General features: G+C 37.0%; 1 protein-coding gene across 1 annotated transcript in view; it reads left to right on the forward strand.

Annotated features, from left to right (window-relative positions):
• The window catches only part of CD226 (CD226 molecule), a 29,635-nt gene extending 23,188 nt beyond the window's left edge, over positions 1-6,447 (forward strand). The window contains exons 4-6 of the mRNA XM_042868931.1: positions 3,252-3,363; positions 4,119-4,179; positions 5,380-6,447. Of these exons, the coding sequence (XP_042724865.1) occupies positions 3,252-3,363; positions 4,119-4,179; positions 5,380-5,508 (302 nt within the window). The 3' untranslated portion in view covers positions 5,509-6,447. The remainder of the gene's footprint in view (positions 1-3,251; positions 3,364-4,118; positions 4,180-5,379) is intronic.
• The last annotated feature ends 7,581 nt before the right edge of the window (positions 6,448-14,028 follow it).

Genomic DNA, 14,028 nt, shown 5'->3' on the forward strand with positions numbered 1-14,028 from the left:
TTTGTCTGTGGATCTCTACTCAAAAAAGCACTTTTCTCTGAACATAAATGCAGTCACTCTGGATTTCTATCTTTCACTTGCGGGCAAAATTATTTCAGTGATGTCTAGTTACATAGCTTACGTGCCAGATCAGCAAGGCATGTGACAAGCTACATGTAGATATTCACAGTGCAGTTAAAATCTCTTGTTAGGACAAATAAATGTCTGCCCCACCAGTACTTTCTCCTCAAAACCAAAGCACTAAAGTCTTTGCACAGAAAAGTTTCAGAGTCTTGTAGAGAAAATGCCAAGGCTACAAAGCTATTGAGGGAGCAAATATTGTCTAATAATGGGAATTTTACTCAAATCAACATATTGCCTTTGATGAGAACACAAGAGCTAAAGAGACACATGGCAAACCTGTGACGTGTTTCTTCAAAACCTAGAATGTTATGTTAAAGTTGTTAATTATAATAGATTTTGTATTGTTAACAAAAACAGCTGCCTCAGGAAAGGTTTACTTATTAAGATTAGAAAAGGCAAAAGGTCTTTTGAGTTGTTATTGCTTCCAAAAAAAATCTAATGACTTCTCTCATCCAAATTGAACTGACAGCTGATAATCCCAGTTCTCAAACTCATTCAGTCATAGATTGTTATCTTGACCTGATAAACTGAAGGTGAAATACCATGAAAAGAAAAAAATGAAGTCTGGAGGGATTGGACTGCAGGATGGAGACATTGCTGAAGTCTGGAATTCTATCCGCATTCACCCACCCAAAATGATAATTAAACATACAATTTTAAACAGAGTACCAAAAATTTCTTTGTTGCTTACAGAGTGTTTTCTCCTTATTCCTGTAAGTATTCATTGGCACAGATGAAGATTTTCTGTGGCAAGTAGCCAAGAACTTGAAAAAAATATTTTTTCTTGGAGCTGGACATATGCATATGCACTATTCTGTCATTTCAAGCATGTAGACATTGAAAACATGCTGGAAGTAGAGTGTCTGCATTTTGTAGTTGTAATGACAGAAGTCATTAGTTTGCGTAATCAGGTAGCATTCTCTATTGTGTCACATACCTTCAGCAGCGTAAACTTTTGAGAGAGTAAGTAATATTGGAATCCAGTGATAAGATTCATGTGTATTCAGTATTTTTTTGTTATCCTTTCCAATGAGCACATTAATACTAAACAGGCATACCTGAGCTGATTTCAATAGGTAGTTTGATCCAGGAGAAAAGCCAACTGATGGCTCAGCAGATGGTTTGCTGAGATTATTGTCATTACCAATACTGATTCTTTTTCATTTGTCTTTGAATTAAGGATATAGTTTTCTAGTCTACCCAGAATTACAGCTCTTTGGAGCAGCTGTGGTTTCATCTTCAACTGCTCTTTCTCTCTACATTGTCTAGAACACTAAAGAGAGCTAACCTAAGTAGTTATTGCTCACCAATAACTTGTTAGTTTCTATCTGAAACACACAGAACAACTTTGTGTCCATAAGATATGTTCGCTGTTTTGCATTAGGTAATACAAAACAGCACCCTATGACTTCTTTATACTGACGTTTCCCTTTTTATTGTAGAATCACAGAATATCCCAAGTTGGAAGGAACCCATAAAGATCAATCAGTCCTGCTCCTGGCTCCATGCAGGACCACCCAAAATACAAACCCTGTATCTGAAAGTGTTGTCCAAATGCTCCTTGAACTCGGGCAGCCTGGCGCTGTCGTCTTTTCCATGCTTGATCATCGTCTGGTGCAGACCCTTTCCCTGACCCCCAGCTGCCCCTCCCTTGACGCAGCTCCATGCCATTCCCTCGGGCCCTGTCGCTGTCACACAGAGCAGAGCTCAGCGCTGCCCCTCCACTCCCTGTGAGGAGCTGCAGCCGTCATCAAGCCTCCTCTCAGCCTTCTTTTTCCATCCAGAAGCATCCTCACCTTTTCGTATGCCTTGCTTTGTTTTATTACTACATGTTGAGAAACTGAAGAACATGCAGGAAATATTTATTCAGTACATATTTGGACAGACTCACGCTCTCATCAAAACGGTGCTATCACATAAGCTCACTGGAGTTTGCTAGAAGTTTGATGTTATTAGAAGTTGGTAAAACCACCTGACAAAGATATTTGCGGCTACTGCTAGTCACAAATACACTGCATACCGTGTTTATTACTTTCTATTTGTGATTGCTTGTTTTTTGTGCTGTTTACTCTCAAGTTTGCAGACAGCTAGCACAGAGACGCAACAGAAGCAGGAAATAGCACACTGTGGTGGGCTGCAAAAAGCTGAGTTAGAATTCTGTGGTTTGACATACTTTTTTTTCTTCTTCTTTTTAAGGATAGCAATAGATGATGATAAAAATCATACATATTTTAAACAAATAACTATGTTGAGGACTAGAATTGTGGACTTGCTATGTGACTTTGAGCATATTACTTCTCCAGCTCTTTTCACTTGAAAGAATGACTCCCTCATGTTCATGGTGACCCTCTCATTATTACATGTTGATCTGCAGATTTATTTGAAGAAGTGATTCCATATTGGAGAAGACTATGCATTTGCAAAGCTCAAACTACAATAAATGTAACTTTCCCTTTCTCAGTTTTGATTCTCAAAGAAATAATTTTTGCTAATGCTGGAACAAATAGGGTTGACATCCATCACCAAATTATTTGCAGTACAGGGCTATAAAAAATTGATCACAACGGAAGAATTTCTTGTGGAAATATTTTTATTAAAAAATGAACAGATTTTGTTTTGAATCAGAGTTGAAAATAACTGATAAAAGTGTGAAGCACTGAATTCTGGGGCTGAGAAATTGTCTGGTTGCTCATGGAATTAATGCAAGTTCATTGTGCATGTATCTTATGAGAAAACCTTTACAATGTCATGGATATTCATTTAAGTCATCGAAGTGCTTTTATTGACTGTATATTGAGTCACTTATGAGTGCTGTTGGACTGCTTTTTCACCACAGGAGGGAATGAGAGGAAAAGGAATACGCAAGACATCTCTGTTGTTTTTTTCTAGTACTGCTGCGCTGTGTTAATTCACCTTCCATCATCTCAGTCGCAGCTTTTGTAAGCGCTAGTTCAGCATAACCAAGGCTCTTCAGAAATGAGGTAATGGTTGTGAGATCTGAATACTGATCTTGAGATCTCATGGGATAATGTGTCTACATAATTGTTGATTTTCAGCTTAGTCTGTCATGGGAAGTTCATGATGTTTTATATAAAATTCTAACAATATTTATTGCAATCATATTCTAGCAACTTGGGATCACAAATGGTTTATTATCTACATAGCTGGAGGAACATCTGCTGCTGTTTTACTGTTAGTTTTCCTACTCATTTTCCTCATCACCACTGCTTATCGCAAAAAGTGAGTAACAAGTCAATCTGCTTGATATAGAAGCATGAAGCTATTCAGGTGTTAAAAGCTCTTCTATGCTTATCAGAGGCTATAAAAAAATGTAGACTTGGATATTTAATTTTCTTGCTAAAATTTTAAACTTGAAAAAACTAATCAGTTAAGCAGGTTATGAAATAAGTTGCTTTATTTTTCCCAATACAAGAACAAACAAAAACAACAACAAAACAAACAAAAGATCTTACTCAAGTTCCTTAGCTAAATGCTTATTGTAATATTAACAGGTGATTAGTAAAGACTAACATAAGCTTATGTTGGACTGTTCCTATTTCGTGCATAGAGAGCACAAGTGACATCTTGAGGTTTTCTTACATCTTGCAGCTTTTTGTATCTACTGTGCGCTAAGTATACAGTAGTAGTCAGATCCAGAATTTCTGCTTCCAGTGGAAGGAAATATTGAGTAGAAAAAAATAAATATGTTTATTTCCCGTTCACATCACATGAAGCTTCTGGAATTTGCTGGCAATCTGTCATTGTTCTTGCCCCTGAACAGGAGCTCTTTTGATGTGTCTCCAGACCATTAGAAAAGAGTGCTAATCTCTTGCATGTTATGGTCTGCATTCAGAGGAAGGTGTATTGAATATTATTGATATCAATGGGCAAGTAAGTTACATCAGTGTTATCTCTTTTATGCTGGAATTAAATAAATATTGTAATACATGATGCAGTTCCTTCCATTCTGTTTCTAACTGAATGTGTGTCACCAGGAAGAAGAGGAAGAGAATCACAGAGGCCTTATTTAATGCTTTGTACTGTACTCAGGACGAGGTGAGATCAGCTGGAGTTCACTCATACTTTGTATTTTGCATATTTTTTAACTTCATCTCTTCTGTATATGATGTTTACATTCCCCAAGTTGCATAGTATGATCTTAAACTACAGTTGGAAAAAAAGAAATATTTCTGTTCATACATTTCCATTGTTCTTTTTTTCTTGATGAAACAATTGTATTTAAAGATTTCTTCCATGTAGCTCTTTTGGTTTGCAAGATTTGAACTATTTGATTATTGGCAATATTTATTTATTTTTTCCCTCAAGTTGCTAATTTCAAAATTGAGGCAAAAATCTCGCCAAAAAATGTATCCTGTCATACTATTTGTATTCACCTATTTCTAGTTCAGCTTCACTATAATTTGTTGGTATAACTGTTAAATTGCTTCTTTTTGTATTTTAAGAATCAGTCAACTATTTGGAGCTCTGTGACATTTTCCCCCTAATAATTCCATTCAAAGCCTGAGTAGAAAGACAAGATCCAACTTTTCTGCTTCTACCTTGTCTCTTTATACCCTGAGCCAAGGCATGAAGTAGCAATGTGCTCAGGAAAATGACCCACATAGTGGCTGCGACTCTGCCTTTCTATCTATTCCCCTAAGACAGCACTTGAGGAGATGTTCACTATAGATACAGACTTATAAAAAAGTCCTTTAACCTTCTGCCTCTTCTGTGTCTCTCATTCTGCCTCTTGGGTCAACATTCACATCAGAATAAAGCTCTTGCTAGGCTAATCATAGCCTAGAGACTTGCCAATTACCTTAGAAACCATCTTCTGAAAGCACGGCAAATTTGAAAACATGACAAGTAACAGAGGCACCACCACGTTAATGATTTGAGTAATTCACAGTATGGTCCATATCTTTACAGTAACTCACTTTTTAAGATTGATGTGAGTTACTATTTCAGTATGTAAAGTGTGTACATTAAGAGAATGAAGCATTCCAGTGATACTGATACTTTGATACTTTACCAGTAATGCAATATGACACAGCTGTGAAATATATACAAAGTACAACTTTGAACTGAATTTGAAAGTTATTCATGAAACACAGGAAGACAAAAACTACTTTCATGGTTGAGTATTTCCCAGTAACAAAACAGCATATGAGGAAAATTTGTTGGTTTTTTTTTTTTTTCAAAGTCATTGTCAGAAAAGTCTTTCAACTTTCCCTTTTTCTTTTTTAAATGTTCTAGGCTGGTAACAATTATGCAGAACACAATTATCACACCACATGGGACATAGAAAGAGGAAAAGAAGAGTCATCATTCAGGACAGCACAGGAGATTTACGTGAACTGCATAAACCTAAGAAATGATAATTAGCTTCTTTCTTGTGAATGAAGTAACCCGAGTTCAGACCATGTCATTGCATGTTGGACTTGATTTGTTTTGCACAGGTAGCTGCAGAAGGTTAAACTGGCTGCCAAGCATGGCCTACGCTGCCCTGTCCAGACAGCACAGGTACCCAAGCCAGTCAGGGTGCATCTGCATTATGAGACAGTCTGAAGCACTAACGCCCCCTTTGATTCATATGTACAAGTGAAGACTATTGGTACTTCTAAAATTTAAACATTTTTACCCAGTAGGTGCACTTTCAGGTAATAATCTCAGAACAACTATGCAGAGCAAAGCAGTATATGTTTAAATTACATTCATTTCATCGGAAGAAAAAATGTCTGAGAAGCCCGTGTGGCAAGGTGAGAAAGAAAGTGTGCTCAATGTTCTCTGTATTCATGACTTTCAAATCTTAAAATTGAGAGCATTATAGAATAAAAAAAATGTCCATGATTTTCCGCACAGGAGGTGTTATCACACTGTTGGGCAAACAGTATTATTCAGCTGGCAAAAGCAAATGTATCAGGGAAACTTGAAGTTAGATTTGAAAGCAGGAAGAGAAGCGTGCTGTCTGACAGTGATGTGGTTTACATGCTTCTTGCCACTCACGACAGCTATTCCAGTGCTCACTGCTTGTGATAAAGAATAGAAACACAGCCCCCAGCCAACATGTACTTTCACACGCATGCACACATTTTTTTTTCCTCTCTCTTGAATGCTCAGGAGAAAACAAAACATTAAGACTCTGTTACTGTCAAGTTATATTTAATAATAATTTATTATAAGGTTTAGTTGAACGAAAAATAAATGAGAACATGGAAGATACATGAATAAATGATGCAAAGCAGAAAAAGCACGATTGAGAACATTTACAAAACAATACACAGATGTGTTTGTATGTGTTGCATATGTATATTTTCTGCTAAAAACTACAAAACGAACCACACAGAAATTGAACAAACAGACAAAAATAAAAAAAATAAAAATTAAACAAACAGAACTAGAAGGCAGACCTGAGAATTAGGATCTACACATCTTTTGGCCTTTTACAAATCTGCCATATTACTGAAGGATGGAATCCCAGTAGATGATGTTACCATGAAAGCTGATAATTATACATGTCTGTATTCTACAAACTGTATGCCTGGCCCACCTATGCCTGATTCCCCTTTTCTCTTGTAGCATTACTAAAAGTGTGACTGAATATAACTTTTGTTTTGGAAAGGTTTTGTGGAAGGCATCATCAGTCTGCCTACAAAACAGTTGCCAGCTCAACTTGGCTGGCTAAGGAGCAACAGGCTGACAGTGAAAAGCAGAAGGTATGTGGCTTTCTCCAGTGAAAGCTTTCTTCACATGCAAAGGAAAACATGAATCTAGGTTCTTGAGTGGACACAAGACTACTTTGAACTATCTGTGTGATAATAGTATTGTACGGTTATCCTACACTTCAGCTAAAAATCTAAAAACGTAAGCCAGAGTCCTTCAACCTAGCATTGAAGACTCAGATTCTTTTACAATGTCAAACACCATTAGAAAACATCTCATTTTGGTTTTGTGTACTCCTGAACAAGGACACATACACATGACAAGGGATATATTTTTCCTTTCACTTCTTGAAGGTAATCAGATATATAAATGCTTGCATGTGCAACTGATGAGGATACACAGAACTGTACTATTAATAAGTTGGTTTATTTCCTGAGTTATCATATGTCATAGCAGATAATTCTAAGTTGTGCACAGCATTACAAATAAAACCCTGTACCACTGGATCATTTCTTTGATGATTCCATTTATATTAAAATGCCAAAATGGTGATGCAATGAATTGGATTACATTGAAGATCTCAGTTGGAATCCTGATACAGAAATATCCATAGCCGAGAAGTTGCTATTGATTCACTGTTTGTAGAGACTCTAATCACATCCCTACTTCTCTGAAGACAGAAAAGGGGACAGGTTAAGTATCTGTGATACCAGATTGCTTTTATTATATCTGATAATGCCCCTATTTGTTGCTTCCCTTGGTGCTTTTAGCTTGTCTGCATGCATTTTTTTTTTTTTTTGAAAGAATTGCTTGTTTTTGAGATTTAAGGAAGAAAAAAAAAAAAATCTGTAGTGCACATCTTTGCAGATATTTAATCTAGTTTAATTCAAATTCCATAAACATAATACTTCTATCAAGATAGTCCACAGGGAAAATCACATTACACATAACATAAGAACAGTATTTTTTTTTCCTCATAAAGCAAACTCAAAGCAACAGTTTCATTTTTGTATCATTGTAATATCAGTGAACAGCAGCTGAACATGAGACGGATACAAATAAAAAAGAGAAAACAATTCATACCTCATCATTATTCTCTGTGGTTTAAAAAAAAGTGAGTTATGCACAAGAAAAATGTCCAAAAGTGTCAATAGAAATGAGATATTAAATATCTTTAAATGCTTTATGAGTCCAGGAGGATAGGACCTAGCAAGAGCCTGTTTGCTGTGAATGAGTGTGGATTAAGTAAGTAGGCTGTCCTCTGCAGAATAATAAAATCTATTGTTAATTTGTGTTTAAATCCAAAATTTCCTATAGATTTGCCTTTTTCTTTTGGAAACTGTTACTTTTTTGGGGGGTAAAATTGATCAACTGTAACTTGGAAATTTCATCCTGAACAGTTACTGTGCTATTTAATCCTGTATTACTTGCTTGAATAGTTGAAAGAGAGAAAAAAAAAAAAAAAAAAAAAAAAAAATCAAGGAAGAAACATAGCATTCTGAGCTATCTGATGTCCATGGACATGCCATCTCAACTGTCTTATTTGTTGTTTTAAAGCCTTAGAAAGTCTACATAAAGGAAATGAAGATAGTAAAGCATTTTTCCATTAAAGAGTGTCTTGAGTCAGTGGATAACTACTTTCTGTGCAACAGGAAAATGAACCTATGACATTTTAAGAAAAGAAGAACTAGGCTTCTTTTCCATAATGATAAAGATTCACATTTTGCAATCATGGTTTATGCTGGGTGAAAAGGCAGCTGTTTAAGCCTCATGTACAAAAGAAAAATCAATTTTCGTTACTTCTAGTACCTTTTAGATTAATAGAAATACAAAGTCTTTAAGGAGCTTAAACTCATATCATTTTTTAAAAAAAGAAATCAGAGAAAAAGAAAACATTTCAATTCTGTCTCTAAAACAAAACAGTCTGAAGTAGACATTTATTATTTTATTTATTTTAAGACAGGCAGTCACCAGACTTTGGATCAATGGAGAGAATACTAAACCCACTGTCTATGAAAGATGGCGCAAGTTAGAACAGTAAATTACATCACATCACCTCTTGTTACCATATCTTCCTTTCTTTATCTCAAATATGTCCCTATACCTTGAAGAGCTTCCCTAACCCTGTAAAATATTCGTGACAGTGACTGTTCTGCTTGTCTTTTCATCTTCCTTGGCTGTGCATCTTCAGGTTAAATGCACCAGTTAGGAAGCAGTTTGCTACAAGGGCTGGATCCAATGAGGAATGGGAGAACATCGTACAAACTCCACTTCAAGAAGAGTAGTCTAACACTTTATCCTCTATCCAATCCCACCTGCCCTAAGTTTCCAGGCACCTTTTCCACGAGGCTCCTTAAGTTTTGTAGTGACTGCTAGAAATAATTAGTTTTAACAAATGTGCTACACTAGCAAACCAACCACCTGCTCTTTGGATCTTGGTTTGATTTCAAAGGACTGATCTCAGCATCAGATTGATTTTGTGTGTGTGTGGAACCATAAAGACCTTTGGGATTCAGGGCTCTGTTTATTTTCTTTTTTATCTACATATCATGTCCCTCTAAACCTTCTGTGTCACTGAGCTATGTAGAAGTTCAAATCAATGATACTTATTTACACCACCTAACCCTGCCTCAGTGAGTACTCCCCAGCACAAGTGGAAGAAGGCTTATTTCCTTTAAAGTCCAAATGCTCAATAGAAGTTAATCCTCTAAACAGCTCTGTACGTCTGATACTAAGGGTTAGTTCCAAATCCTGCCTGCAAGATAGGCTGGAGACTCCGGAAGCAGAAACTACACACCAGGTTCACAGACTGCTTTACTTAATGTGAAAGTACAGCAGTTCAACAGACATTTCAAATGCTCACACATTCCCGAGGAACTGGTCTAGAGCACAGAACTACTGAGAACAAGATGTGTCTCCACGGGTATGCCATGCTGGCATGAGATGTCAAAGGGAAAGTGGTCACCCTGACCCCCACATGTACTCTGACATCTAGTATGAATGGTCACACTCTGAGTCTACAGACACAGTGGTCTTCAAAACACTAAGACTGATTGGGCTTTTCACTGGTAAATGACATCCCAGATGTTTCTGTCATAGTTGTTTCATACACACCGAATCAGCCAGGGAATGAAAGACCTTAGCTAAGTTCCTGCTCTAGGCTGCAGTAGACACATCCCATCCTACTCTCCCACTTGAAGCTGGGCTCCTGTACTGAAACAACTCATGCTTTAAAGACTAAGAAGAGCCTGGAGCGGGCTCACAGGACTTAGTAGGGTGCTCCTCCAGCAAGAACATTCTCATTTTTGCTTTCTCCCATAATGCTTTTTTTTTTCCTCTGCTCTAGTCCTTCCTTACAGAATAATGACTGATGAGAAAAGGGTGAGAATGTGGATAGCATAGGACAAATACATAGGAAGTCTGTGAACACATCCTTTGAAATAAGAGAGCCTCAGGTTTATCAAGATACCATCAGCTATGTGAGGCTGAGAGGCTGCTGGAGCAGAATGTGTCTGCTCTAATGAATTACAAAGGAGGAGTTTTACCTTACTGCCTGTGCCTGGGATATAAGAGTCGAGCTGGAAACTACAAAGGAAATATAGAAATTTATAGAAAGTTTCAAAAAACTAGTATTTATTAGCTCCACATCAACACTGTTAGCCAATTAGATAAAATAAGTAAAATAAATTTCTAGCACCGTCCGACATTTTTCTTCTAATTTTATGCTTACTTAAAACAATTATGTAGTTTTAGAAATGGTGATTTTGATGGAGATTTATCACTTTTCTTAACAGTTTACTTAATTACAATGTTACAGTAAGTAAATATTGATCTTATAAGCAGTAAGTTTTCTAACATGATTTAAATGATGAACAGCTTATCACACTAAGAAACAGTCATATAAATAATATAAATGCACAGTATCTTTTCCTTTTTATCTTTCTCTGAAAAAAACAAACTGTCTGAAGCAGATATCTATCAGTTCATTCTAAATTTCCGTAACTTCCACAGAAATCAAATTAAGGGAGGACTTTTCCCACAGAACTTTGTTGAATTATAATTGGAAACATAAATGGGAACACCCATGTACATATTTTTAGGCATGCTAAATGCAAACACTGCTGCTATTATTGCAAATCTGATCAGCTCTCAAATACTCTTAAGTCATATTTTTAGCAATATCTGCCTGCAGAATTGTATACTAACAATTATGATGCATTGTGCATATCTTTCACTAGCACTAGATTACATAATGCACTTTATCTGGGCTCTTGGCTCTTCCAGTCCTGTTAGGAAAATGAATTGAGCGCTTCTAAGCCTGTTGCTTAGAGCATCATAGAGCTGTGAGTTGCATTAAACACAAAATATTGTTCCCAGCTTTGATAAAACCAAAACTTGAATGATCTGGAAAGCTGTACTGCACTCAACATGGCCCACTGCTATGTGCTGAAATTCTACTAAATTCTCCCAGTCTTTTTAAAGGTTTCAGCTTTGTTTTTAATTATTACTTTTTTTTTTTTATCTTATTCCTATAATTTTCATTAGATTTTAGACCTGCCTTTCTAAAATAGTGTTTTTCAAAGAAAGAGAAAACCCTCAAAGAAGTGAAAGAGAGTGAGCATATTTGAGTAGAAAATCACATTTCTTCTGTGTTGTCTGATTTTTCCTTGTAACCATCTTAAATCAGTTTAACTTACAGAAGGCAGTCCTGGAACATAAATATCTCCTGTCACAGCCTGTCATCTACAGAAACCTCAAGAAATGCAGCAATTAACATCAATGAGGACAGCTCTATTTTAGATAGAGGAGCTACAATAAGAATAAACATTTAACTGAAACCTTTAGTTTTGTTATTGGTACCAATTTGCCAAGTTAGTTGATTAATTTTGTGCTGTTTTCAATGTGTGCTACAGTCTTACTGTCATGCAATCATAAAAAGATTGAAAACAACACGCAGCCCATGGTAAAAACAAAGGTTAAGTTCAGTCATGTCAAGTACTATTAGAGAAAAAAAACACACTACTGTGAAATGTATCCATTCTCTTGACAATCTCAGGATTGTAAGAACAGAATGAGGTAAATCTGTTGAACCTCATGAGGATTTCTGTACTCAAGGAAAAAAATGAAACCTTATCTTCTCTTTGGGATTTTCATTGGATTTAAAAAATTAACTCCATCTTAAACAGCATATTGGATTTTGAGCTTTCATTTACTTAAAATAGAATTTTCTTCTCCATTACAACTTGCAACATTCATATCAATATTGACATTTTAAAATGTTTTAATTGTAATTAATCACGCTTAATATTACTTCCTTTCATATCTGTTTTAACCATATCTATAAATATCCATTAAACTGTGTATGCATATAAAGATGCTAAAAGTACATTAGTAGAGTGGAACCTCCATTTTCTTTAGGAGAAACCCTTCACCGCTGGATTTGTATAGTCAATGGATATCAAGATACTACAAAATAAACAAGAGAGTTAGGCAAAGTGGACTATGATAACAAGAGAGAATAAATGGAAGGCTTACCCTTATGCTGGGCTCACCACAAAACACCAGAAGGAGGGATCTCCAGATAAGATCCTTCCCCACTGGTAGCCAGCTCTTAAATAGGTCTAGGAGGGGTGGAGCCAGGCTCCATCCCTTCCGGCAGCACAGGTGAATTGCCTTCACCTGTGCTCCTCTGGCTGACTCATGGCTCACCTCAGGTGATCAATCAGAGGTTCAGGCCGTGACTCAGCAGTTCCCATACAGGATTGTAATAGTTATGCTTCAAAGCACGTGTCATCTTAATAGTTGCTGAATATACAGCAGCTTCACCTGTCACTTTTCACTGTCCTGTAAGGGCATGGGAATGGACAGACTTCCAGTTGCAATAACCAGTTTGACAGTGTCCCTGGACTTTTATTTCACCATGTTTCCAGGATAACACACACCTTTACCTAAAATCAAAAGTGAAGAGTGTTTATTTAGAATATCACGAACAAACGCAGATTTCAAGACTTAGCATTTCCAGAATTAATATATCAAACCTCATGCTCTTTGATTTTAAAGCTTTGCCACCTCAGCAATTTGCACAGTTATTACCTTCTGCTAACAGAGCATAGTTGTCTGTGGGGAAAAGTAAAGGGTTCTAATACATACAAGTTGTGAAACAAGTTGGTTTGGAAAGAGTCAAAATTTGGATTCTGTATGGAAAAATAAAAAGTTCCAGTGCTGTTGGATCTGTTCCTATAATCCAGGAACTTTTCACACTTTCTCCATAGTCCATGCTACTCTGTATGTGGATAAAAGCCACGTGTATTTCACAGAATCACAGAATCACAGAATTGTAGGGATTGGAAGGGACCTCCAGAGATCATCGAGTCCAACCCCCCTGCCAAAGCAGGTTCCCTACAGCAGGTCGCACAGGTAGGCATCCAGGCAGGTCTTGAACATCTCCAGAGAAGGAGACTCCACCACTTCCCTGGGCAGCCTGTTCCAGTGCTCCGTCACCTCACTGTAAAGAAGTTCTTGCGCATGTTTGTGTGGAACTTCCTATGCTGCAACTTCCAGCCGTTTCCCCTTGTCCTGTCTCTACTCACCACTGAAAAGAGTCTGGCCTCGCCATTCTGCCCCCCACACCTTAGATATTTATAGACCTGGATCAGGTCCCCTCTCAGTCTCCTTTTCTCAAGGCTGAACAGACCCAGTTCACTCAGCCTTTCCTCATAGGGGAGATGCTCCAGGCCCTTCACCATCTTCGTGGCCCTCCGCTGGACTCTTTCCAAGAGATCCCTGTCTTTTTTGTACTGGGGAGCCCAGAATTTATTTTCAGCAGGTAAAAAAGGAGATAAATACACTGATATTATACCCTAAAAGGCAGATTAATTGGAACACGTTCCTCATTTCTTTTGAGGAAGAAACAGTAGTAAATTAATAACACCGTATTTCATGCTAGAAAGCACAGCCATTTAAGAGACTTATATTTCGTCATGGAAAACCATCCTGCAGTTTCTAGGTTACCAATTGAAAATTAATGAATGTGGCTGGTGAGCTCAGTCTTAGTAGAGGTTTATATGGTTTATATGCTGCAGGCTGATGATTTTTTGCTAGAGATCAAATAGCTCAAGAATCACTACTCCTCATGGTATTGCCTATTACACTAGAGATCAAGAGTTGAACAAGCATGAAGTTCATTCTTTTTCTGATAAATGCAATAGAGTTATCTGACTAATGCTCTTTTTTTTTCTGTTT

Source organism: Lagopus leucura, unplaced genomic scaffold (assembly GCF_019238085.1).
Source record: "Lagopus leucura isolate 7727_CA_CO unplaced genomic scaffold, USGS_WTPT01 Super-Scaffold_100002, whole genome shotgun sequence".
In the NCBI taxonomy this organism is placed as follows: Eukaryota; Metazoa; Chordata; class Aves; order Galliformes; family Phasianidae; genus Lagopus; species Lagopus leucura.